This window comes from Oncorhynchus mykiss, chromosome 17 (genome assembly GCF_057628025.1).
Source record: "Oncorhynchus mykiss isolate SJ-2025 chromosome 17, ASM5762802v1, whole genome shotgun sequence".
NCBI lineage: Eukaryota > Metazoa > Chordata > Actinopteri > Salmoniformes > Salmonidae > Oncorhynchus > Oncorhynchus mykiss.
Genome location: NC_143038.1, coordinates 18,324,638 through 18,351,249, shown reverse-complemented (window position 1 = coordinate 18,351,249; position 26,612 = coordinate 18,324,638). Strand labels below are relative to the sequence as shown.

Genomic DNA, 26,612 nt, shown 5'->3' with positions numbered 1-26,612 from the left:
CAGCTGTTTTGCAAGCCCTTGACGATTACATCTATTGATTCCTGCTGTCCTGATACCTTTTCTCTTAAGGGATCTCGGATCTAGTCTAAAGGCCTATCAATGGGTATGGCATTGGAATATTCAATCGCACACTGAATTCATCCCACTAAATACATTCCTTTCATTTCTCCATTTATTCCACCATATCGAAACAACTTACCTATGCACGCACACAAACAAGCACAGAAGGGCGACTTAATAATATCACGTCTAATTTGGTGGCCTACAACATTTCCTGTACCTTCAACCACAACGTTGGTAACAATTTTTTTCGACCACCTTTCACTTGCGCCGGACAGAGATATATCATTTTACTTTCAATAGCTTAGTCAGTCGCATGAATTATGGGGTGCACACAGCTAACGTTGTAATGATCGGATCAAAACATGGATTTTTGGGGCCATCGAGGAATGTCACATGGCCCAGAAATCATTGAATGGCCATTTTCACAAAGGAATAGACAGACTCATTCCAAGAGCAATTGGAATCGAAAAAACACAACGTGCCCCACTTGGGGACCCGAGGACCGAGTTTGGGAAACGCTGGCCTGAAGATCAAATACCAATAGGGAGCCACTATGACGTGCTCACACGCTGACAGTACCCGCGTTTAACCACTAGATGGCCTCCGTGCTCCACGGTAAACTTTTCCCCTCTCATCAGCGGCACTGCAACATGGGACTTTCAAAGTCAGTTGTTCTTAGCTACATAGTGACCATTTTTGACACTTTTTGCCCTATATCATTACTATCACTCATTACTGCTAGTGTATTTTTCCCCTCTTCTACTCTAGGCATACATCTAATCACATATAGAGAGCGTTATTGAAACGACTCAAGTCAGTTAAGAACCAACTCTTATTTACAATCACGGCCGGTGGTGATACAGCCTGGAATCGAACCACGGTCTGTAGTGACTCGAGAACAGGGAACATACACGGTGGGAAAGGGGCGTGTACAAATGGAACAATTGTGCCTTTTTGACTGAAATATGGAGGTGGCTCTTAAAAGAGCCTTTGGGGGATTTTGGAGATCAGGTCATCGTTTATGCGCGCTCTCCGCGAATACGACGGGCCAGCTGGATGTCCTTGGGCATGATGGTCACCCTCTTGGCGTGGATGGCGCACAGGTTGGTGTCCTCGAACAGGCCGACCAGGTAAGCCTCGCTTGCCTCCTGCAGGGCCATCACTGCGGAACTCTGGAAGCGCAGGTCGGTCTTAAAGTCCTGGGCAATTTCTCGCACCAGGCGCTGGAAAGGCAGTTTGCGGATCAGCAGCTCAGTGGACTTCTGGTAACGACGGATCTCTCTAAGAGCCACGGTGCCGGGCCTGTAACGGTGAGGCTTCTTCACGCCGCCGGTGGCCGGGGCGCTCTTGCGCGCAGCCTTGGTGGCGAGCTGCTTCCTGGGTGCTTTGCCACCGGTGGATTTGCGAGCGGTTTGCTTGGTTCTGGCCATGGCGCTAGCTAGCTTCCTTCTTTCACAGTCGGAGTATAGCCTCAAAATGCCTATGTGAAGTTTATAAAGCCGGCAGCGGCGTCTGCTCATTGGTCACCATCTCCGCACCGCCCTGATTGGCCCGTTGCGGAGGCCTCCTCCGCCGCCCATTGGACGGGAGGCTCGGCCTCTCCGTGCCGCCCCAAAATGCAACCCCCACCCTCGCCGAGGCGCGCTTGGGTCTTTTGTTAGGGCCGCGAGCAACGTTACACTTTACGCGCAATAATGCTCTCATTTTAGCCTACTAGTTGTTATCCTTCATTTAGGCCTCATGTGGGCACTTGATACGGTGCCGTGTATATGTGTGTGTGTATCTAACAAACACGCCAAATAGTTGGCCAGGCATAGAAAGGACACTTTGCGCTTTTGTTGAGCTAGGTGGTTGGCTCTTAAAAGAGCCTTTGGGGGTTGAGTAGTCAAGTTGCAGCCGCACCAGCGATTTTACTTGGCTTTGACGGCCTTCTCAGTCTTCTTGGGGAGCAGCACTGCCTGGATGTTGGGCAGAACACCACCCTGAGCGATGGTCACGCCGCCAAGCAGTTTGTTCAGCTCCTCGTCGTTACGGACTGCCAGCTGCAGGTGACGGGGGATGATACGAGTCTTCTTGTTGTCACGGGCAGCGTTTCCGGCCAACTCCAGGATCTCAGCAGTCAGGTACTCGAGCACTGCGGCCAGGTACACTGGTGCGCCAGCGCCCACACGCTCGGCGTAGTTGCCTTTACGCAGCAGCCTGTGCACACGGCCCACGGGGAACTGGAGCCCGGCACGGGATGAACGTGTCTTTGCCTTCGCCCTGGCCTTGCCTCCGGTTTTGCCTCTTCCGCTCATATTGGTAGCTTCAGTATGTCACAGAAAGTCTGAATGAGCCGCTGGCCACCTCGAGAGCCTTACTTATACCTCGCCACAAAAGCCATCGATTGGCCACCGGACCGGTGTGGCCTTATCCAATTGGAGTGAGGGAGGGACAGACAGACAGGCAGTCAGCCCTAAGCCCGCCCCCACCCACCCGCAGGCAGGCAGGCAGCAGAGTGACGAGGGCTAGGCTACTCTGTTTCCCTCCGACTTTTGTGACTTTTTCACGTTGGCGGGAGCGCCAAAGTGACTACTCAAATCACTGAAACATGTATCAATCAATTCGAGAGTGGCTCATAATACCAATGGCTGCTGTCCAACCCACTATAGTATGTATGCTTCTTATTATCAGGATCAATGTGACATGCCAATTCTAACACATCACAACAATGTTGACTGGTGAGGGTGCTGCACTCTTGAGTGACAAATGTAAAGCCATTTAGCCACTCGAAAATGTGGTGCGTAAAAGTCATTCATTTCATTTCTTTTGCACCACGGGTAGGTAGGTGGAATGGAATGACATGCGCTTTTATGGAAAGAGGTGGGTGGCTCTTAAAAGAGCCTTTTGTGGTAACAACATGTGTCGAGTAGAAAGAACACTGTTTGTAATAGGTTTACTTCTTCTTGGGGGCTGCCTTCTTGGCCTTGGCCGCCTTGGGCTTGGCGGCTTTGGGCTTCGCTGCCTTGGTAGCCTTCTTGGGGCTCTTGGCCGCTTTCTTGGCCGCTGCGGCGGGCTTCTTCACCTTCTTTGGGCTCTTGGCGGCCTTTTTGGGTGTAGCGGGCTTCTTGGCCTTCTTGGGGGACTTCTTTGCGGCCACGGCCTTCTTGGCTGCTACCTTCTTGGGCTTCTTGGCGGCGGCGGGCTTCTTGGCGGCCACCTTCTTAGCTTTGGGGGCTGCGGCTTTCTTGGCGGGCTTCTTTGCCTCGACGGCCTTCTTGTTGAGCTTGAAGGAGCCGGAAGCACCGGTGCCCTTGGTCTGGACCAGGGTGCCCTTGGTGACGAGGCTCTTGACGGCGATCTTGACACGGGAGTTGTTCTTCTCCACGTCGTAGCCGCCTGCCGCCAGAGACTTCTTGAGCGCGGCCAGGGACACGCCGCTCCTCTCCTTGGAGGCGGACACCGCCTTGACGATGAGCTCGCCTACGCTGGGTCCCGCTTTCTTGGGCTTGGCTGCTGCCTTCTTCTTGGGTGCCTTGGCCGGCGCGGCGGCGGCGGGTGCTGGTGCGACTTCTGCCATGTCTGTCGTTCGGTCCGGTAAACACACACACTTACAACACTACGGTAGTCTGTGAGGAGGAGTACTTTGCTGTAGACGCTGCTCTGCGCTATTGAAGCTCCACACCGTGCAGGGGGCTGGCCTTAAACGCGACATGAGAACCATGTAGACTCAAGCCACCCAGCTCGGCTTCTCCGGGCTGGCCAAATGCTCTTTCACTTGTGTTTTCTGGTCGCCAATATCGGGCCAAAAGTCACCGACGGAGCCGTGTTTTTGGCCCAAAAGCGAACGGCCCAGCGAGCAGACTTGTGTCCGTTCAGAATAAAGTCATGTGGGCTGCAGAAGCCCCGTGCATTTTGCTGCGACTCGCTCAAAACCTCACCGTTCGACTGTCGGGTGGAGCGGTGCGCACTGCTTTTCCTGTGCTATTTGTCTCCTAAATGGCCTAAAAGTGCATCCGATTGCGAGCACCATTGATTGTGGAGTGAGCCGAGATGTCTGGCAAGGGAATCAAATGGTTTGGCGTCCCCTGATGTGCTCCTTGGTGTTTTAAAGGAGAGCTCTTTTGGGGACCTTAAAACACATGCACTTGTGAGGCCTGGCTGAGACTAGTTTCACGTTGTATTCGTCATGTGTCCAGGAGGCAAACGAAATAATACACTGTCCAACGACATGCTTACTTGCACTGTGTGTGTGTGTGTGTGTGTGTGATGTTTTATTAGTATGAGTTTATTAGTTGGATTTGGAGCCTGTGTGTTTTCTTGTGCTAGGTAGTCTCTCTCTCTGTCTGTGTGTCTCTTTCAAAAGCGTGTCAGAGAGAGAGAGAGAGAGAGAGAGATAGGCTTGTGGCCTTCTCGCAGTCCTTCCTCGCTTGACTCCGCAGCGTGACTCACTCGTGCCGGTCTTTGTGTCTGTGGGTCTTGGTGTCTGGCTGTGCGGCCGGCGCTATGGAGGCTGGCGCCCCATGTGCTTGTCCGCCCTGATATAGGCCTAGAGAGAGAGAGATTTGGAGCCTCTTCTTCTCTCTCCTCCTCCCTCTTGTACAGGTGTGTGTAAGGGATGTGAAACGGCTAGTTTCAATCGGTGACGTCACTTGCTCTGAGACTGTTGTTGATGATGTGTGCAGAGGGTCCCTGGTTCGGCCTAAAGTTATACTGTTACACAGGCTCCAGTCATCGGAGCACGAGTGGAATCCCACTCACTGTGTTATACTACCATGCACACATTCCTACCCTGTTCATGTCAGCATCATTTATTCCCTCTCCCCCCTTTTTGACATGTCCTCCACACACACACACATATGGATTTGCTTTTTTCACTGACAGGTTGGGTGGCTCTTAAAAGAGCCTTTGGGTTACTACAGCACTCCAAATGGGCTGTTTACTTGGAGCTGGTGTACTTGGTCACGGCCTTGGTGCCCTCGGACACTGCGTGCTTGGCCAGCTCTCCGGGGAGCAGCAGGCGCACTGCGGTCTGGATCTCCCTGGAGGTGATGGTGGAACGCTTGTTGTAGTGGGCCAGGCGAGACGACTCTCCGGCGATACGCTCGAAGATGTCGTTCACGAACGAGTTCATGATTCCCATGGCCTTGGAGGAGATGCCGGTATCGGGGTGGACCTGCTTCAGGACTTTGTACACGTAAATGGCGTAGCTCTCCTTCCTCGACTTTCGGCGTTTCTTGCCGCCTTTCCCTGCGGTCTTGGTGACGGCTTTCTTGGAGCCCTTCTTGGGCGCGGACTTTGCTGGCTCGGGCATGATGCTGATGTCTCGCTGCTTCTCACAAACGAATGAGGGGGTGGAGAGCCCTTTCCCTCTTATGAAGACGAAGCTAAGCTAATTCGCCGGCCGTGGACACACCCCTGCTTTCTCATAGGCGCCCCTGCCATTTGCCCAGTGGAGCTGAGCGCGCATAAGAGCCTTCCACTCAGAGGCTTGCTTCCCTAACAAAGACCATAGCCTATGCTCTGTCACTGGTGGGGAATGGTGTGTTTCCAAAAAAGTCCTACAATGGCTAGAAATAAGGCCCCCCTTTTTGGTACTTGGTGGGGATTTCCCAGCCGTGGTGCCTCAGTAATACGACTGTACGCAAAGCCTGCACTGAACATAGCCTCCTGTCACGAATACTCCCTCCCTGTCCACTCAAGAGTGGCTCATGGTTTAATACGACTGTACGCAAAGCCTGCACTGAACATAGCCTCCTGTCACGAATACTCCCTCCCTGTCCACTCAAGAGTGGCTCATGGTTTAATACGACTGTACGCAAAGCCTGCACTGAACATAGCCTCCTGTCACGAATACTCCCTCCCTGTCCACTCAAGAGTGGCTCATGGTTTCCTACGATAATGGATTTGACCCTTTTGAAGCGGATGTGGGTGGCTCTTAAAAGAGCCTTTGGGTTCAAGTCGGGATGTTGACGTTCCGAGAAGAGTGCGTTTAACCGCCGAAACCGTACAGGGTGCGTCCCTGGCGTTTCAGAGCGTAGACCACGTCCATGGCCGTAACGGTCTTCCTCTTGGCGTGCTCGGTGTAGGTGACGGCGTCACGGATCACGTTCTCAAGGAACACCTTCAGGACACCGCGGGTCTCCTCGTAGATCAGCCCGGAGATACGCTTCACGCCGCCACGGCGAGCCAGACGGCGAATGGCGGGCTTGGTGATTCCCTGGATGTTATCGCGGAGAACCTTACGGTGACGCTTGGCGCCTCCTTTTCCGAGTCCCTTGCCGCCTTTACCTCTTCCAGACATCGTGTGTTCACTAGCTGAGTTCAAGTGAATTAATGACGTAATTTTCGGTGCTCGGTGCTCTTATTATCTGCGTTTGGTGGACCTGATTGAAGCCAGTGGCACAGAAAGCGCGCGCTTTTGCCTGGCCTCTGCTGCAAAGGGGAGGGCGTTCGTTCTAGGGAACTATGGAGGAAGAAGAAATCAAAGCTACTTGCATGCGCGGGAAACACACTCAAATACTGAGCTATGTTGAACACAAGGCCCAACTGTGATGTCCCACTCTTCACATTGATTGGTGTTGTTCTTGTTGTTGTTGTTGTTGTTGCGCCTGATTCAACTCTTTCAATCAGCTGTGCCTCTCCAGGGCTTCAACAAAAATGCCTACTCTACCCCTGCCTGGAGTTGGGAAACACTGAACTAGTAGGATTCAACCCACTGCAGTTGCCAGTCACACCTAATAGAGATAGGCGTTAAAAACCTCAAATAGTGTCACAAGTACAAAGGAGAAACGAAGTGGCACAAACGGGAAACAAATACACAAGGAATGCCACAAATCCTAAGGGGTCCGTAATGTCACCTCAGCAGTCATGTAGCTCTTGAAGGCCATGTAATAACGTCATTCTTCTTTTTCTTCCCTAGACATGATCCAGGTGGCCATGGGACGGGTGGTGATACCTCTGCAAGCTGAAATGCAGTAAAACATTCCTCAGACACCCACCCAACACACACACAATAAAGGGATCATTTTCCTATGCGTACAGAGGTGATAGGGATGTGCAAATATTGTATGGTACTTTTTTCAAAAAACAATAACATAGCCTTATATTACGGAAATAGTGGTATGAGGTGGATCCTTTATAGGCCAGAGAGCCTCAGATGTTGCATTGAATGATCTCAACAGGTCATTTCAAAGGGGACAAATGAGGCCCAAGGGCACATACTGGCGATTGACCAATCGGTGCAGTTGATTCACATCTCAGATGTGACTAGGTATCATCTTACAACTTATTGTTGCCACAATTGTCTCTTACATGTACTTAGTGGCTGCCGGCCCTCGGTTTAGTACATCGAGCAACAGAGGTTGCCTTTTAGGAGAACGACTGACAAGCGTTCAACTAGCTGGGATGCAACTAGTGTCATCAAAGCACTTTGTCATAGCAAGTTAGAAGAAATAGGTTAAGGTTACGAAAAGGCTTAGGCTTACCCCAAATGCCACGTCCGTTCGTAGCTGTACTCCGTGTAGGCACAACAAGTCATCACACAGAGAGCACACTTGAAGCACAACTGCACTGCCTGGAAGGCCGCAACGGACTGAATTGGAATCCCTCAAACAGCACGCTAACTACATTCCGCTTTATGATGTCACAGTCAGCCCCTCGGAACACTGGTCCTCAACAATCTCAAACACCTTGGATACCCAAGCCAAACATTCTCGAATCACTCACATTCACAAATCAACCAGGGAGAAGAAGGCTGCCAGGAATTGAATGCTGAAAAGCTAACCTCCTTCACAGAGCAACATCATAGGACTGGGAGTTTGTGTTCAACAGCTTACGTTCCCCTATTATCAAGGGCTTAGTTCCTCTATAGGCTGCAGTGCAGATACTTCACATGCAGAGTACAACAACAAATAACAGAGGGCCTGTTACCACACCCTATAGGCTAGGAGTTGAACTTGGACCACAATGACATTGGTAGTAATTAGCCTGCAGCATAAATGACAGCTCCCTAACGGGGACATAAAGTGGAAATGGAAGTGCGACACATAGAGGAAAAGTCCTAATCCTAATCAAATAGACACATTTATTTGTTTATTCTTTTTTTTATTTCACCTTTATTTAACCAGGTAGGCAAGTTGAGAACAAGTTCTCATTTACAATTGCGACCTGGCCAAGATAAAGCAAAGCACTTCGACACATACAACGACACAGACTTACACATGGAGTAAAACAAACATACAGTCAATAATACAGTATAAACAAGTCTATATACGATGTGAGCAAATGAGGTGAGATAAGGGAGGTAAAGGCAAAAAAAGGCCATGGTGGCAAAGTAAATACAATATAGCAAGTAAAACACCGGAATGGTACATTTGCAATGGAAGAAATGTGCAAAGTAGAAATAAAAATAATGGGGTGCAAAGGAGCAAAATAAATAAATTCATTAAATACAGTAGGGAAAGAGGTAGTTGTTTGGCCTAAATTATAGGTGGGCTATGTACAGGTGCAGTAATCTGTGAGCTGCTCTGACAGTTGGTGCTTAAAGCTAGTGAGGGAGATAAGTGTTTCCAGTTTCAGAGATTTTTGTAGTTCGTTCCAGTCATTGGCAGCAGAGAACTGGAAGGAGAGGCGGCCAAAGAAAGAATTGGTTTTGGGGGTGACTAGAGAGATATACATACACCTGTTTAGCAGATGTCGGAAATGCTTGTGTTACTAGCTCCAACAGCACAGTCAAGTCTAACAAGTAATATCTAACCATGTTCCAACATTCCACACAATACACCCAAATGCAATTGGAATACATCAATATATGGACGAGCAATGTCAGACCGTCCGTAGACTAACATACCTTACAATACAATACTTTATATATCCACATGACATGAGCTATGCAAACCACCTCCACGTTAGGAATGTGCCCAGTGATATCTAACAAAAACACACACCTCCGTGGAACCCACATGGCAAGACAGGAAGGAAGACATGCAGGAGTGCTCATGAAGAAGACCGGAATCATCTCCAATCAAGTGAACAATGTCAAAGGAATAGGGCAAGTCATATAGATAGGGAGGCATTTCACCGCCACCCGCTGGACCACAAGTCATTTTGCCAACACTGGCTCATCATTCAAAGCCACATAGGGAGGGATCTTAACACCACCTGCTGGATCAGAAGTGCCACTCACAATGGCCACACAGACCATTTCTCCCTCAACCTGATGCAATTGTCACAACAAGTATGTGCTCAAAATCAAACATTAACTACAACAGATCATCAAATAGGCAAACACATGCTCATGTAGAGTACCTCAAATTATACAGTTACTTTGTCACCAAACCTAATCTGTCATTCATCTACAAATACATGCTCTTCTAAAGCCACAATGCAATGTTCACATGGTACATTTCATTTCTTACAATCTATGTCACTATTACTTCATTTGACTGCTCTTAAATCATATTCACTTAACCCTTTTCTTCACCTGCTGATTTTCTGCTGCTTTTGTCTCTTGCAGATTTGGACGTCATGTGAATCTATGTTTCTCAAGTATCAAAAGAGAGAAAATGAAAAACGGAATGCTACTTTTCTCTCTAGCCTAGTGCACTCTTTATCTGTAAGCTCCCCTACTGGTGTAGGTAGCTCCAAAAAAAGGTACAGATGCCATAGAACCTGATCTCGACGACCACATTTTACACCAATGCACCCCGACAATCGGTTGGTGGTCGGGAATCAAGTGGATGATTCTGGGACCAATTACAGGATAGGGGTGAGGGGTGTACTGAACTGTGCCTATAGCATGTCAAAAATCCCTCCAACGGGAAATAGGCCTTGGCAAATGGCCAGGGGCGCTGTCCTTTTCAGCACCACGGAGCTCCCCTATTACCTGTCTCATGAGTGAAGATGCAACAGCAGACAATTCCTGCTCTTTTGTCCTGCAATGACACACTTTAGCCGTGTCATTGCTGCATTTAACTGGCAGCCTGTATTTAGGGCCTTTACTTTGTCGTATCATTTGGTCAAGGGGTTTCGATTCGTCAGCAAATCTTCTTTGAAAAATGAACTAAATCCCACATCAGAAGTCGACTTCAAATCACGCCAAAGACACACGACTCTACTCAACCGGAGTCAATAGTATCAAATATTCTGCACTGTGAAGGTGTCATGTGCTGAGCCATTTAGTTCCTATGAAGCCTATTTACGAAGCCAATGCAGCAATCACCACGTACCTGCCTGCATTGGTGATTGCTATTCTGTAATTGGTCAACTACTAATAGGGCAATCATCCCGGCAGCTTCGTAACAGCTGTTTTGCAAGCCCTTGACGATTACATCTATTGATTCCTGCTGTCCTGATACCTTTTCTCTTAAGGGATCTCGGATCTAGTCTAAAGGCCTATCAATGGGTATGGCATTGGAATATTCAATCGCACACTGAATTCATCCCACTAAATACATTCCTTTCATTTCTCCATTTATTCCACCATATCGAAACAACTTACCTATGCACGCACACAAACAAGCACAGAAGGGCGACTTAATAATATCACGTCTAATTTGGTGGCCTACAACATTTCCTGTACCTTCAACCACAACGTTGGTAACAATTTTTTTCGACCACCTTTCACTTGCGCCGGACAGAGATATATCATTTTACTTTCAATAGCTTAGTCAGTCGCATGAATTATGGGGTGCACACAGCTAACGTTGTAATGATCGGATCAAAACATGGATTTTTGGGACCATCGAGGAATGTCACATGGCCCAGAAATCATTGAATGGCCATTTTCACAAAGGAATAGACAGACTCATTCCAAGAGCAATTGGAATCGAAAAAACACAACGTGCCCCACTTGGGGACCCGAGGACCGAGTTTGGGAAACGCTGGCCTGAAGATCAAATACCAATAGGGAGCCACTATGACGTGCTCACACGCTGACAGTACCCGCGTTTAACCACTAGATGGCCTCCGTGCTCCACGGTAAACTTTTCCCCTCTCATCAGCGGCACTGCAACATGGGACTTTCAAAGTCAGTTGTTCTTAGCTACATAGTGACCATTTTTGACACTTTTTGCCCTATATCATTACTATCACTCATTACTGCTAGTGTATTTTTCCCCTCTTCTACTCTAGGCATACATCTAATCACATATAGAGAGCGTTATTGAAACGACTCAAGTCAGTTAAGAACCAACTCTTATTTACAATCACGGCCGGTGGTGATACAGCCTGGAATCGAACCACGGTCTGTAGTGACTCGAGAACAGGGAACATACACGGTGGGAAAGGGGCGTGTACAAATGGAACAATTGTGCCTTTTTGACTGAAATATGGAGGTGGCTCTTAAAAGAGCCTTTGGGGGATTTTGGAGATCAGGTCATCGTTTATGCGCGCTCTCCGCGAATACGACGGGCCAGCTGGATGTCCTTGGGCATGATGGTCACCCTCTTGGCGTGGATGGCGCACAGGTTGGTGTCCTCGAACAGGCCGACCAGGTAAGCCTCGCTTGCCTCCTGCAGGGCCATCACTGCGGAACTCTGGAAGCGCAGGTCGGTCTTAAAGTCCTGGGCAATTTCTCGCACCAGGCGCTGGAAAGGCAGTTTGCGGATCAGCAGCTCAGTGGACTTCTGGTAACGACGGATCTCTCTAAGAGCCACGGTGCCGGGCCTGTAACGGTGAGGCTTCTTCACGCCGCCGGTGGCCGGGGCGCTCTTGCGCGCAGCCTTGGTGGCGAGCTGCTTCCTGGGTGCTTTGCCACCGGTGGATTTGCGAGCGGTTTGCTTGGTTCTGGCCATGGCGCTAGCTAGCTTCCTTCTTTCACAGTCGGAGTATAGCCTCAAAATGCCTATGTGAAGTTTATAAAGCCGGCAGCGGCGTCTGCTCATTGGTCACCATCTCCGCACCGCCCTGATTGACCCGTTGCGGAGGCCTCCTCCGCCGCCCATTGGACGGGAGGCTCGGCCTCTCCGTGCCGCCCCAAAATGCAACCCCCACCCTCGCCGAGGCGCGCTTGGGTCTTTTGTTAGGGCCGCGAGCAACGTTACACTTTACGCGCAATAATGCTCTCATTCTAGCCTACTAGTTGTTATCCTTCATTTAGGCCTCATGTGGGCACTTGATACGGTGCCGTGTATATGTGTGTGTGTATCTAACAAACACGCCAAATAGTTGGCCAGGCATAGAAAGGACACTTTACGCTTTTGTTGAGCTAGGTGGTTGGCTCTTAAAAGAGCCTTTGGGGGTTGAGTAGTCAAGTTGCAGCCGCACCAGCGATTTTACTTGGCTTTGACGGCCTTCTCAGTCTTCTTGGGGAGCAGCACTGCCTGGATGTTGGGCAGAACACCACCCTGAGCGATGGTCACGCCGCCAAGCAGTTTGTTCAGCTCCTCGTCGTTACGGACTGCCAGCTGCAGGTGACGGGGGATGATACGAGTCTTCTTGTTGTCACGGGCAGCGTTTCCGGCCAACTCCAGGATCTCAGCAGTCAGGTACTCGAGCACTGCGGCCAGGTACACTGGTGCGCCAGCGCCCACACGCTCGGCGTAGTTGCCTTTACGCAGCAGCCTGTGCACACGGCCCACGGGGAACTGGAGCCCGGCACGGGATGAACGTGTCTTTGCCTTCGCCCTGGCCTTGCCTCCGGTTTTGCCTCTTCCGCTCATATTGGTAGCTTCAGTATGTCACAGAAAGTCTGAATGAGCCGCTGGCCACCTCGAGAGCCTTACTTATACCTCGCCACAAAAGCCATCGATTGGCCACCGGACCGGTGTGGCCTTATCCAATTGGAGTGAGGGAGGGACAGACAGACAGGCAGTCAGCCCTAAGCCCGCCCCCACCCACCCGCAGGCAGGCAGGCAGCAGAGTGACGAGGGCTAGGCTACTCTGTTTCCCTCCGACTTTTGTGACTTTTTCACGTTGGCGGGAGCGCCAAAGTGACTACTCAAATGGCCGGGGCGCTCTTGCGCGCAGCCTTGGTGGCGAGCTGCTTCCTGGGTGCTTTGCCACCGGTGGATTTGCGAGCGGTTTGCTTGGTTCTGGCCATGGCGCTAGCTAGCTTCCTTCTTTCACAGTCGGAGTATAGCCTCAAAATGCCTATGTGAAGTTTATAAAGCCGGCAGCGGCGTCTGCTCATTGGTCACCATCTCCGCACCGCCCTGATTGACCCGTTGCGGAGGCCTCCTCCGCCGCCCATTGGACGGGAGGCTCGGCCTCTCCGTGCCGCCCCAAAATGCAACCCCCACCCTCGCCGAGGCGCGCTTGGGTCTTTTGTTAGGGCCGCGAGCAACGTTACACTTTACGCGCAATAATGCTCTCATTCTAGCCTACTAGTTGTTATCCTTCATTTAGGCCTCATGTGGGCACTTGATACGGTGCCGTGTATATGTGTGTGTGTATCTAACAAACACGCCAAATAGTTGGCCAGGCATAGAAAGGACACTTTACGCTTTTGTTGAGCTAGGTGGTTGGCTCTTAAAAGAGCCTTTGGGGGTTGAGTAGTCAAGTTGCAGCCGCACCAGCGATTTTACTTGGCTTTGACGGCCTTCTCAGTCTTCTTGGGGAGCAGCACTGCCTGGATGTTGGGCAGAACACCACCCTGAGCGATGGTCACGCCGCCAAGCAGTTTGTTCAGCTCCTCGTCGTTACGGACTGCCAGCTGCAGGTGACGGGGGATGATACGAGTCTTCTTGTTGTCACGGGCAGCGTTTCCGGCCAACTCCAGGATCTCAGCAGTCAGGTACTCGAGCACTGCGGCCAGGTACACTGGTGCGCCAGCGCCCACACGCTCGGCGTAGTTGCCTTTACGCAGCAGCCTGTGCACACGGCCCACGGGGAACTGGAGCCCGGCACGGGATGAACGTGTCTTTGCCTTCGCCCTGGCCTTGCCTCCGGTTTTGCCTCTTCCGCTCATATTGGTAGCTTCAGTATGTCACAGAAAGTCTGAATGAGCCGCTGGCCACCTCGAGAGCCTTACTTATACCTCGCCACAAAAGCCATCGATTGGCCACCGGACCGGTGTGGCCTTATCCAATTGGAGTGAGGGAGGGACAGACAGACAGGCAGTCAGCCCTAAGCCCGCCCCCACCCACCCGCAGGCAGGCAGGCAGCAGAGTGACGAGGGCTAGGCTACTCTGTTTCCCTCCGACTTTTGTGACTTTTTCACGTTGGCGGGAGCGCCAAAGTGACTACTCAAATGGCCGGGGCGCTCTTGCGCGCAGCCTTGGTGGCGAGCTGCTTCCTGGGTGCTTTGCCACCGGTGGATTTGCGAGCGGTTTGCTTGGTTCTGGCCATGGCGCTAGCTAGCTTCCTTCTTTCACAGTCGGAGTATAGCCTCAAAATGCCTATGTGAAGTTTATAAAGCCGGCAGCGGCGTCTGCTCATTGGTCACCATCTCCGCACCGCCCTGATTGACCCGTTGCGGAGGCCTCCTCCGCCGCCCATTGGACGGGAGGCTCGGCCTCTCCGTGCCGCCCCAAAATGCAACCCCCACCCTCGCCGAGGCGCGCTTGGGTCTTTTGTTAGGGCCGCGAGCAACGTTACACTTTACGCGCAATAATGCTCTCATTCTAGCCTACTAGTTGTTATCCTTCATTTAGGCCTCATGTGGGCACTTGATACGGTGCCGTGTATATGTGTGTGTGTATCTAACAAACACGCCAAATAGTTGGCCAGGCATAGAAAGGACACTTTACGCTTTTGTTGAGCTAGGTGGTTGGCTCTTAAAAGAGCCTTTGGGGGTTGAGTAGTCAAGTTGCAGCCGCACCAGCGATTTTACTTGGCTTTGACGGCCTTCTCAGTCTTCTTGGGGAGCAGCACTGCCTGGATGTTGGGCAGAACACCACCCTGAGCGATGGTCACGCCGCCAAGCAGTTTGTTCAGCTCCTCGTCGTTACGGACTGCCAGCTGCAGGTGACGGGGGATGATACGAGTCTTCTTGTTGTCACGGGCAGCGTTTCCGGCCAACTCCAGGATCTCAGCAGTCAGGTACTCGAGCACTGCGGCCAGGTACACTGGTGCGCCAGCGCCCACACGCTCGGCGTAGTTGCCTTTACGCAGCAGCCTGTGCACACGGCCCACGGGGAACTGGAGCCCGGCACGGGATGAACGTGTCTTTGCCTTCGCCCTGGCCTTGCCTCCGGTTTTGCCTCTTCCGCTCATATTGGTAGCTTCAGTATGTCACAGAAAGTCTGAATGAGCCGCTGGCCACCTCGAGAGCCTTACTTATACCTCGCCACAAAAGCCATCGATTGGCCACCGGACCGGTGTGGCCTTATCCAATTGGAGTGAGGGAGGGACAGACAGACAGGCAGTCAGCCCTAAGCCCGCCCCCACCCACCCGCAGGCAGGCAGGCAGCAGAGTGACGAGGGCTAGGCTACTCTGTTTCCCTCCGACTTTTGTGACTTTTTCACGTTGGCGGGAGCGCCAAAGTGACTACTCAAATCACTGAAACATGTATCAATCAATTCGAGAGTGGCTCATAATACCAATGGCTGCTGTCCAACCCACTATAGTATGTATGCTTCTTATTATCAGGATCAATGTGACATGCCAATTCTAACACATCACAACAATGTTGACTGGTGAGTGTGCTGCACTCTTGAGTGACAAATGTAAAGCCATTTAGCCACTCGAAAATGTGGTGCGTAAAAGTCATTCATTTCATTTCTTTTGCACCACGGGTAGGTAGGTGGAATGGAATGACATGCGCTTTTATGGAAAGAGGTGGGTGGCTCTTAAAAGAGCCTTTTGTGGTAACAACATGTGTCGAGTAGAAAGAACACTGTTTGTAATAGGTTTACTTCTTCTTGGGGGCTGCCTTCTTGGCCATGGCCGCCTTGGGCTTGGCGGCTTTGGGCTTCGCTGCCTTGGTAGCCTTCTTGGGGCTCTTGGCCGCTTTCTTGGCCGCTGCGGCGGGCTTCTTCACCTTCTTTGGGCTCTTGGCGGCCTTTTTGGGTGTAGCGGGCTTCTTGGCCTTCTTGGGGGACTTCTTTGCGGCCACGGCCTTCTTGGCTGCTACCTTCTTGGGCTTCTTGGCGGCGGCGGGCTTCTTGGCGGCCACCTTCTTAGCTTTGGGGGCTGCGGCTTTCTTGGCGGGCTTCTTTGCCTCGACGGCCTTCTTGTTGAGCTTGAAGGAGCCGGAAGCACCGGTGCCCTTGGTCTGGACCAGGGTGCCCTTGGTGACGAGGCTCTTGACGGCGATCTTGACACGGGAGTTGTTCTTCTCCACGTCGTAGCCGCCTGCCGCCAGAGACTTCTTGAGCGCGGCCAGGGACACGCCGCTCCTCTCCTTGGAGGCGGACACCGCCTTGACGATGAGCTCGCCTACGCTGGGTCCCGCTTTCTTGGGCTTGGCTGCTGCCTTCTTCTTGGGTGCCTTGGCCGGCGCGGCGGCGGCGGGTGCTGGTGCGACTTCTGCCATGTCTGTCGTTCGGTCCGGTAAACACACACACTTACAACACTACGGTAGTCTGTGAGGAGGAGTACTTTGCTGTAGACGCTGCTCTGCGCTATTGAAGCTCCACACCGTGCAGGGGGCTGGCCTTAAACGCGACATGAGAACCATGTAGACTCAAGCCACCCAGCTCGGCTTCTCCGGGCTGGCCAAATGCTCTTTCACTTGTGTTTTCTGGTCGCCAATATCGGGCCAAAAGTCACCGACGGAGCCGTGTTTTTGGCCCAAAAGCGAACGGCCCAGCGAGCAGACTTGTGTCCGTTCAGAATAAAGTCATGTGGGCTGCAGAAGCCCCGTGCATTTTGCTGCGACTCGCTCAAAACCTCACCGTTCGACTGTCGGGTGGAGCGGTGCGCACTGCTTTTCCTGTGCTATTTGTCTCCTAAATGGCCTAAAAGTGCATCCGATTGCGAGCACCATTGATTGTGGAGTGAGCCGAGATGTCTGGCAAGGGAATCAAATGGTTTGGCGTCCCCTGATGTGCTCCTTGGTGTTTTAAAGGAGAGCTCTTTTGGGGACCTTAAAACACATGCACTTGTGAGGCCTGGCTGAGACTAGTTTCACGTTGTATTCGTCATGTGTCCAGGAGGCAAACGAAATAATACACTGTCCAACGACATGCTTACTTGCACTGTGTGTGTGTGTGTGTGTGTGATGTTTTATTAGTATGAGTTTATTAGTTGGATTTGGAGCCTGTGTGTTTTCTTGTGCTAGGTAGTCTCTCTCTCTGTCTGTGTGTCTCTTTCAAAAGCGTGTCAGAGAGAGAGAGAGAGAGAGAGAGAGAGAGATAGGCTTGTGGCCTTCTCGCAGTCCTTCCTCGCTTGACTCCGCAGCGTGACTCACTCGTGCCGGTCTTTGTGTCTGTGGGTCTTGGTGTCTGGCTGTGCGGCCGGCGCTATGGAGGCTGGCGCCCCATGTGCTTGTCCGCCCTGATATAGGCCTAGAGAGAGAGAGATTTGGAGCCTCTTCTTCTCTCTCCTCCTCCCTCTTGTACAGGTGTGTGTAAGGGATGTGAAACGGCTAGTTTCAATCGGTGACGTCACTTGCTCTGAGACTGTTGTTGATGATGTGTGCAGAGGGTCCCTGGTTCGGCCTAAAGTTATACTGTTACACAGGCTCCAGTCATCGGAGCACGAGTGGAATCCCACTCACTGTGTTATACTACCATGCACACATTCCTACCCTGTTCATGTCAGCATCATTTATTCCCTCTCCCCCCTTTTTGACATGTCCTCCACACACACACACATATGGATTTGCTTTTTTCACTGACAGGTTGGGTGGCTCTTAAAAGAGCCTTTGGGTTACTACAGCACTCCAAATGGGCTGTTTACTTGGAGCTGGTGTACTTGGTCACGGCCTTGGTGCCCTCGGACACTGCGTGCTTGGCCAGCTCTCCGGGGAGCAGCAGGCGCACTGCGGTCTGGATCTCCCTGGAGGTGATGGTGGAACGCTTGTTGTAGTGGGCCAGGCGAGACGACTCTCCGGCGATACGCTCGAAGATGTCGTTCACGAACGAGTTCATGATTCCCATGGCCTTGGAGGAGATGCCGGTATCGGGGTGGACCTGCTTCAGGACTTTGTACACGTAAATGGCGTAGCTCTCCTTCCTCGACTTTCGGCGTTTCTTGCCGCCTTTCCCTGCGGTCTTGGTGACGGCTTTCTTGGAGCCCTTCTTGGGCGCGGACTTTGCTGGCTCGGGCATGATGCTGATGTCTCGCTGCTTCTCACAAACGAATGAGGGGGTGGAGAGCCCTTTCCCTCTTATGAAGACGAAGCTAAGCTAATTCGCCGGCCGTGGACACACCCCTGCTTTCTCATAGGCGCCCCTGCCATTTGCCCAGTGGAGCTGAGCGCGCATAAGAGCCTTCCACTCAGAGGCTTGCTTCCCTAACAAAGACCATAGCCTATGCTCTGTCACTGGTGGGGAATGGTGTGTTTCCAAAAAAGTCCTACAATGGCTAGAAATAAGGCCCCCCTTTTTGGTACTTGGTGGGGATTTCCCAGCCGTGGTGCCTCAGTAATACGACTGTACGCAAAGCCTGCACTGAACATAGCCTCCTGTCACGAATACTCCCTCCCTGTCCACTCAAGAGTGGCTCATGGTTTAATACGACTGTACGCAAAGCCTGCACTGAACATAGCCTCCTGTCACGAATACTCCCTCCCTGTCCACTCAAGAGTGGCTCATGGTTTCCTACGATAATGGATTTGACCCTTTTGAAGCGGATGTGGGTGGCTCTTAAAAGAGCCTTTGGGTTCAAGTCGGGATGTTGACGTTCCGAGAAGAGTGCGTTTAACCGCCGAAACCGTACAGGGTGCGTCCCTGGCGTTTCAGAGCGTAGACCACGTCCATGGCCGTAACGGTCTTCCTCTTGGCGTGCTCGGTGTAGGTGACGGCGTCACGGATCACGTTCTCAAGGAACACCTTCAGGACACCGCGGGTCTCCTCGTAGATCAGCCCGGAGATACGCTTCACGCCGCCACGGCGAGCCAGACGGCGAATGGCGGGCTTGGTGATTCCCTGGATGTTATCGCGGAGAACCTTACGGTGACGCTTGGCGCCTCCTTTTCCGAGTCCCTTGCCGCCTTTACCTCTTCCAGACATCGTGTGTTCACTAGCTGAGTTCAAGTGAATTAATGACGTAATTTTCGGTGCTCGGTGCTCTTATTATCTGCGTTTGGTGGACCTGATTGAAGCCAGTGGCACAGAAAGCGCGCGCTTTTGCCTGGCCTCTGCTGCAAAGGGGAGGGCGTTCGTTCTAGGGAACTATGGAGGAAGAAGAAATCAAAGCTACTTGCATGCGCGGGAAACACACTCAAATACTGAGCTATGTTGAACACAAGGCCCAACTGTGATGTCCCACTCTTCACATTGATTGGTGTTGTTCTTGTTGTTGTTGTTGTTGTTGCGCCTGATTCAACTCTTTCAATCAGCTGTGCCTCTCCAGGGCTTCAACAAAAATGCCTACTCTACCCCTGCCTGGAGTTGGGAAACACTGAACTAGTAGGATTCAACCCACTGCAGTTGCCAGTCACACCTAATAGAGATAGGCGTTAAAAACCTCAAATAGTGTCACAAGTACAAAGGAGAAACGAAGTGGCACAAACGGGAAACAAATACACAAGGAATGCCACAAATCCTAAGGGGTCCGTAATGTCACCTCAGCAGTCATGTAGCTCTTGAAGGCCATGTAATAACGTCATTCTTCTTTTTCTTCCCTAGACATGATCCAGGTGGCCATGGGACGGGTGGTGATACCTCTGCAAGCTGAAATGCAGTAAAACATTCCTCAGACACCCACCCAACACACACACAATAAAGGGATCATTTTCCTATGCGTACAGAGGTGATAGGGATGTGCAAATATTGTATGGTACTTTTTTCAAAAAACAATAACATAGCCTTATATTACGGAAATAGTGGTATGAGGTGGATCCTTTATAGGCCAGAGAGCCTCAGATGTTGCATTGAATGATCTCAACAGGTCATTTCAAAGGGGACAAATGAGGCCCAAGGGCACATACTGGCGATTGACCAATCGGTGCAGTTGATTCACATCTCAGATGTGACTAGGTATCATCTTACAACTTATTGTTGCCACAATTGTCTCTTACATGTACTTAGTGGCTGCCGGCCCTCGGTTTAGTACATCGAGCAACAGAGGTTGCCTTTTAGGAGAACGACTGACAAGCGTTCAACTAGCTGGGATGCAACTAGTGTCATCAAAGCACTTTGTCATAGCAAGTTAGAAGAAATAGGTTAAGGTTACGAAAAGGCTTAGGCTTACCCCAAATGCCACGTCCGTTCGTAGCTGTACTCCGTGTAGGCACAACAAGTCATCACACAGAGAGCACACTTGAAGCACAACTGCACTGCCTGGAAGGCCGCAACGGACTGAATTGGAATCCCTCAAACAGCACGCTAACTACATTCCGCTTTATGATGTCACAGTCAGCCCCTCGGAACACTGGTCCTCAACAATCTCAAACACCTTGGATACCCAAGCCAAACATTCTCGAATCACTCACATTCACAAATCAACCAGGGAGAAGAAGGCTGCCAGGAATTGAATGCTGAAAAGCTAACCTCCTTCACAGAGCAACATCATAGGACTGGGAGTTTGTGTTCAACAGCTTACGTTCCCCTATTATCAAGGGCTTAGTTCCTCTATAGGCTGCAGTGCAGATACTTCACATGCAGAGTACAACAACAAATAACAGAGGGCCTGTTACCACACCCTATAGGCTAGGAGTTGAACTTGGACCACAATGACATTGGTAGTAATTAGCCTGCAGCATAAATGACAGCTCCCTAACGGGGACATAAAGTGGAAATGGAAGTGCGACACATAGAGGAAAAGTCCTAATCCTAATCAAATAGACACATTTATTTGTTTATTCTTTTTTTTATTTCACCTTTATTTAACCAGGTAGGCAAGTTGAGAACAAGTTCTCATTTACAATTGCGACCTGGCCAAGATAAAGCAAAGCACTTCGACACATACAACGACACAGACTTACACATGGAGTAAAACAAACATACAGTCAATAATACAGTATAAACAAGTCTATATACGATGTGAGCAAATGAGGTGAGATAAGGGAGGTAAAGGCAAAAAAAGGCCATGGTGGCAAAGTAAATACAATATAGCAAGTAAAACACCGGAATGGTACATTTGCAATGGAAGAAATGTGCAAAGTAGAAATAAAAATAATGGGGTGCAAAGGAGCAAAATAAATAAATTCATTAAATACAGTAGGGAAAGAGGTAGTTGTTTGGCCTAAATTATAGGTGGGCTATGTACAGGTGCAGTAATCTGTGAGCTGCTCTGACAGTTGGTGCTTAAAGCTAGTGAGGGAGATAAGTGTTTCCAGTTTCAGAGATTTTTGTAGTTCGTTCCAGTCATTGGCAGCAGAGAACTGGAAGGAGAGGCGGCCAAAGAAAGAATTGGTTTTGGGGGTGACTAGAGAGATATACATACACCTGTTTAGCAGATGTCGGAAATGCTTGTGTTACTAGCTCCAACAGCACAGTCAAGTCTAACAAGTAATATCTAACCATGTTCCAACATTCCACACAATACACCCAAATGCAATTGGAATACATCAATATATGGACGAGCAATGTCAGACCGTCCGTAGACTAACATACCTTACAATACAATACTTTATATATCCACATGACATGAGCTATGCAAACCACCTCCACGTTAGGAATGTGCCCAGTGATATCTAACAAAAACACACACCTCCGTGGAACCCACATGGCAAGACAGGAAGGAAGACATGCAGGAGTGCTCATGAAGAAGACCGGAATCATCTCCAATCAAGTGAACAATGTCAAAGGAATAGGGCAAGTCATATAGATAGGGAGGCATTTCACCGCCACCCGCTGGACCACAAGTCATTTTGCCAACACTGGCTCATCATTCAAAGCCACATAGGGAGGGATCTTAACACCACCTGCTGGATCAGAAGTGCCACTCACAATGGCCACACAGACCATTTCTCCCTCAACCTGATGCAATTGTCACAACAAGTATGTGCTCAAAATCAAACATTAACTACAACAGATCATCAAATAGGCAAACACATGCTCATGTAGAGTACCTCAAATTATACAGTTACTTTGTCACCAAACCTAATCTGTCATTCATCTACAAATACATGCTCTTCTAAAGCCACAATGCAATGTTCACATGGTACATTTCATTTCTTACAATCTATGTCACTATTACTTCATTTGACTGCTCTTAAATCATATTCACTTAACCCTTTTCTTCACCTGCTGATTTTCTGCTGCTTTTGTCTCTTGCAGATTTGGACGTCATGTGAATCTATGTTTCTCAAGTATCAAAAGAGAGAAAATGAAAAACGGAATGCTACTTTTCTCTCTAGCCTAGTGCACTCTTTATCTGTAAGCTCCCCTACTGGTGTAGGTAGCTCCAAAAAAAGGTACAGATGCCATAGAACCTGATCTCGACGACCACATTTTACACCAATGCACCCCGACAATCGGTTGGTGGTCGGGAATCAAGTGGATGATTCTGGGACCAATTACAGGATAGGGGTGAGGGGTGTACTGAACTGTGCCTATAGCATGTCAAAAATCCCTCCAACGGGAAATAGGCCTTGGCAAATGGCCAGGGGCGCTGTCCTTTTCAGCACCACGGAGCTCCCCTATTACCTGTCTCATGAGTGAAGATGCAACAGCAGACAATTCCTGCTCTTTTGTCCTGCAATGACACACTTTAGCCGTGTCATTGCTGCATTTAACTGGCAGCCTGTATTTAGGGCCTTTACTTTGTCGTATCATTTGGTCAAGGGGTTTCGATTCGTCAGCAAATCTTCTTTGAAAAATGAACTAAATCCCACATCAGAAGTCGACTTCAAATCACGCCAAAGACACACGACTCTACTCAACCGGAGTCAATAGTATCAAATATTCTGCACTGTGAAGGTGTCATGTGCTGAGCCATTTAGTTCCTATGAAGCCTATTTACGAAGCCAATGCAGCAATCACCACGTACCTGCCTGCATTGGTGATTGCTATTCTGTAATTGGTCAACTACTAATAGGGCAATCATCCCGGCAGCTTCGTAACAGCTGTTTTGCAAGCCCTTGACGATTACATCTATTGATTCCTGCTGTCCTGATACCTTTTCTCTTAAGGGATCTCGGATCTAGTCTAAAGGCCTATCAATGGGTATGGCATTGGAATATTCAATCGCACACTGAATTCATCCCACTAAATACATTCCTTTCATTTCTCCATTTATTCCACCATATCGAAACAACTTACCTATGCACGCACACAAACAAGCACAGAAGGGCGACTTAATAATATCACGTCTAATTTGGTGGCCTACAACATTTCCTGTACCTTCAACCACAACGTTGGTAACAATTTTTTTCGACCACCTTTCACTTGCGCCGGACAGAGATATATCATTTTACTTTCAATAGCTTAGTCAGTCGCATGAATTATGGGGTGCACACAGCTAACGTTGTAATGATCGGATCAAAACATGGATTTTTGGGACCATCGAGGAATGTCACATGGCCCAGAAATCATTGAATGGCCATTTTCACAAAGGAATAGACAGACTCATTCCAAGAGCAATTGGAATCGAAAAAACACAACGTGCCCCACTTGGGGACCCGAGGACCGAGTTTGGGAAACGCTGGCCTGAAGATCAAATACCAATAGGGAGCCACTATGACGTGCTCACACGCTGACAGTACCCGCGTTTAACCACTAGATGGCCTCCGTGCTCCACGGTAAACTTTTCCCCTCTCATCAGCGGCACTGCAACATGGGACTTTCAAAGTCAGTTGTTCTTAGCTACATAGTGACCATTTTTGACACTTTTTGCCCTATATCATTACTATCACTCATTACTGCTAGTGTATTTTTCCCCTCTTCTACTCTAGGCATACATCTAATCACATATAGAGAGCGTTATTGAAACGACTCAAGTCAGTTAAGAACCAACTCTTATTTACAATCACGGCCGGTGGTGATACAGCCTGGAATCGAACCACGGTCTGTAGTGACTCGAGAACAGGGAACATACACGGTGGGAAAGGGGCGTGTACAAATGGAACAATTGTGCCTTTTTGACTGAAATATGGAGGTGGCTCTTAAAAGAGCCTTTGGGGGATTTTGGAGATCAGGTCATCGTTTATGCGCGCTCTCCGCGAATACGACGGGCCAGCTGGATGTCCTTGGGCATGATGGTCACCCTCTTGGCGTGGATGGCGCACAGGTTGGTGTCCTCGAACAGGCCGACCAGGTAAGCCTCGCTTGCCTCCTGCAGGGCCATCACTGCGGAACTCTGGAAGCGCAGGTCGGTCTTAAAGTCCTGGGCAATTTCTCGCACCAGGCGCTGGAAAGGCAGTTTGCGGATCAGCAGCTCAGTGGACTTCTGGTAACGACGGATCTCTCTAAGAGCCACGGTGCCGGGCCTGTAACGGTGAGGCTTCTTCACGCCGCCGGTGGCCGGGGCGCTCTTGCGCGCAGCCTTGGTGGCGAGCTGCTTCCTGGGTGCTTTGCCACCGGTGGATTTGCGAGCGGTTTGCTTGGTTCTGGCCATGGCGCTAGCTAGCTTCCTTCTTTCACAGTCGGAGTATAGCCTCAAAATGCCTATGTGAAGTTTATAAAGCCGGCAGCGGCGTCTGCTCATTGGTCACCATCTCCGCACCGCCCTGATTGACCCGTTGCGGAGGCCTCCTCCGCCGCCCATTGGACGGGAGGCTCGGCCTCTCCGTGCCGCCCCAAAATGCAACCCCCACCCTCGCCGAGGCGCGCTTGGGTCTTTTGTTAGGGCCGCGAGCAACGTTACACTTTACGCGCAATAATGCTCTCATTCTAGCCTACTAGTTGTTATCCTTCATTTAGGCCTCATGTGGGCACTTGATACGGTGCCGTGTATATGTGTGTGTGTATCTAACAAACACGCCAAATAGTTGGCCAGGCATAGAAAGGACACTTTGCGCTTTTGTTGAGCTAGGTGGTTGGCTCTTAAAAGAGCCTTTGGGGGTTGAGTAGTCAAGTTGCAGCCGCACCAGCGATTTTACTTGGCTTTGACGGCCTTCTCAGTCTTCTTGGGGAGCAGCACTGCCTGGATGTTGGGCAGAACACCACCCTGAGCGATGGTCACGCCGCCAAGCAGTTTGTTCAGCTCCTCGTCGTTACGGACTGCCAGCTGCAGGTGACGGGGGATGATACGAGTCTTCTTGTTGTCACGGGCAGCGTTTCCGGCCAACTCCAGGATCTCAGCAGTCAGGTACTCGAGCACTGCGGCCAGGTACACTGGTGCGCCAGCGCCCACACGCTCGGCGTAGTTGCCTTTACGCAGCAGCCTGTGCACACGGCCCACGGGGAACTGGAGCCCGGCACGGGATGAACGTGTCTTTGCCTTCGCCCTGGCCTTGCCTCCGGTTTTGCCTCTTCCGCTCATATTGGTAGCTTCAGTATGTCACAGAAAGTCTGAATGAGCCGCTGGCCACCTCGAGAGCCTTACTTATACCTCGCCACAAAAGCCATCGATTGGCCACCGGACCGGTGTGGCCTTATCCAATTGGAGTGAGGGAGGGACAGACAGACAGGCAGTCAGCCCTAAGCCCGCCCCCACCCACCCGCAGGCAGGCAGGCAGCAGAGTGACGAGGGCTAGGCTACTCTGTTTCCCTCCGACTTTTGTGACTTTTTCACGTTGGCGGGAGCGCCAAAGTGACTACTCAAATCACTGAAACATGTATCAATCAATTCGAGAGTGGCTCATAATACCAATGGCTGCTGTCCAACCCACTATAGTATGTATGCTTCTTATTATCAGGATCAATGTGACATGCCAATTCTAACACATCACAACAATGTTGACTGGTGAGTGTGCTGCACTCTTGAGTGACAAATGTAAAGCCATTTAGCCACTCGAAAATGTGGTGCGTAAAAGTCATTCATTTCATTTCTTTTGCACCACGGGTAGGTAGGTGGAATGGAATGACATGCGCTTTTATGGAAAGAGGTGGGTGGCTCTTAAAAGAGCCTTTTGTGGTAACAACATGTGTCGAGTAGAAAGAACACTGTTTGTAATAGGTTTACTTCTTCTTGGGGGCTGCCTTCTTGGCCATGGCCGCCTTGGGCTTGGCGGCTTTGGGCTTCGCTGCCTTGGTAGCCTTCTTGGGGCTCTTGGCCGCTTTCTTGGCCGCTGCGGCGGGCTTCTTCACCTTCTTTGGGCTCTTGGCGGCCTTTTTGGGTGTAGCGGGCTTCTTGGCCTTCTTGGGGGACTTCTTTGCGGCCACGGCCTTCTTGGCTGCTACCTTCTTGGGCTTCTTGGCGGCGGCGGGCTTCTTGGCGGCCACCTTCTTAGCTTTGGGGGCTGCGGCTTTCTTGGCGGGCTTCTTTGCCTCGACGGCCTTCTTGTTGAGCTTGAAGGAGCCGGAAGCACCGGTGCCCTTGGTCTGGACCAGGGTGCCCTTGGTGACGAGGCTCTTGACGGCGATCTTGACACGGGAGTTGTTCTTCTCCACGTCGTAGCCGCCTGCCGCCAGAGACTTCTTGAGCGCGGCCAGGGACACGCCGCTCCTCTCCTTGGAGGCGGACACCGCCTTGA

At 50.6% G+C, this 26,612-nt stretch overlaps 3 protein-coding genes across 3 annotated transcripts; all 3 read right to left on the bottom strand.

Annotated features, from left to right (window-relative positions):
* Nucleotides 1–1,052: 1,052 nt before the first annotated feature.
* Nucleotides 1,053–1,532, bottom strand: LOC149975837 (histone H3). Its single transcript, XM_090206591.1, has one exon. It carries the CDS (start codon nucleotides 1,491–1,493, stop codon nucleotides 1,083–1,085), a length of 411 nt encoding a protein of 136 aa, XP_090062717.1. The 5' UTR covers nucleotides 1,494–1,532; the 3' UTR covers nucleotides 1,053–1,082.
* Nucleotides 1,533–1,914: 382 nt separating this feature from the next.
* Nucleotides 1,915–3,726, bottom strand: LOC149975836 (histone H1). The gene has a single exon (XM_090204282.1). The coding sequence runs from the start codon at nucleotides 3,620–3,622 to the stop codon at nucleotides 2,999–3,001; it is 624 nt and encodes a 207-aa protein (XP_090060408.1). The 5' UTR covers nucleotides 3,623–3,726; the 3' UTR covers nucleotides 1,915–2,998.
* A 20,425-nt stretch (nucleotides 3,727–24,151) lies between these two features.
* On the bottom strand, nucleotides 24,152–24,630 carry LOC149975835 (histone H3). Its single transcript, XM_090206590.1, has one exon. It carries the CDS (start codon nucleotides 24,590–24,592, stop codon nucleotides 24,182–24,184), a length of 411 nt encoding a protein of 136 aa, XP_090062716.1. The 5' UTR covers nucleotides 24,593–24,630; the 3' UTR covers nucleotides 24,152–24,181.
* Between the last annotated feature and the right edge of the window lie 1,982 nt (nucleotides 24,631–26,612).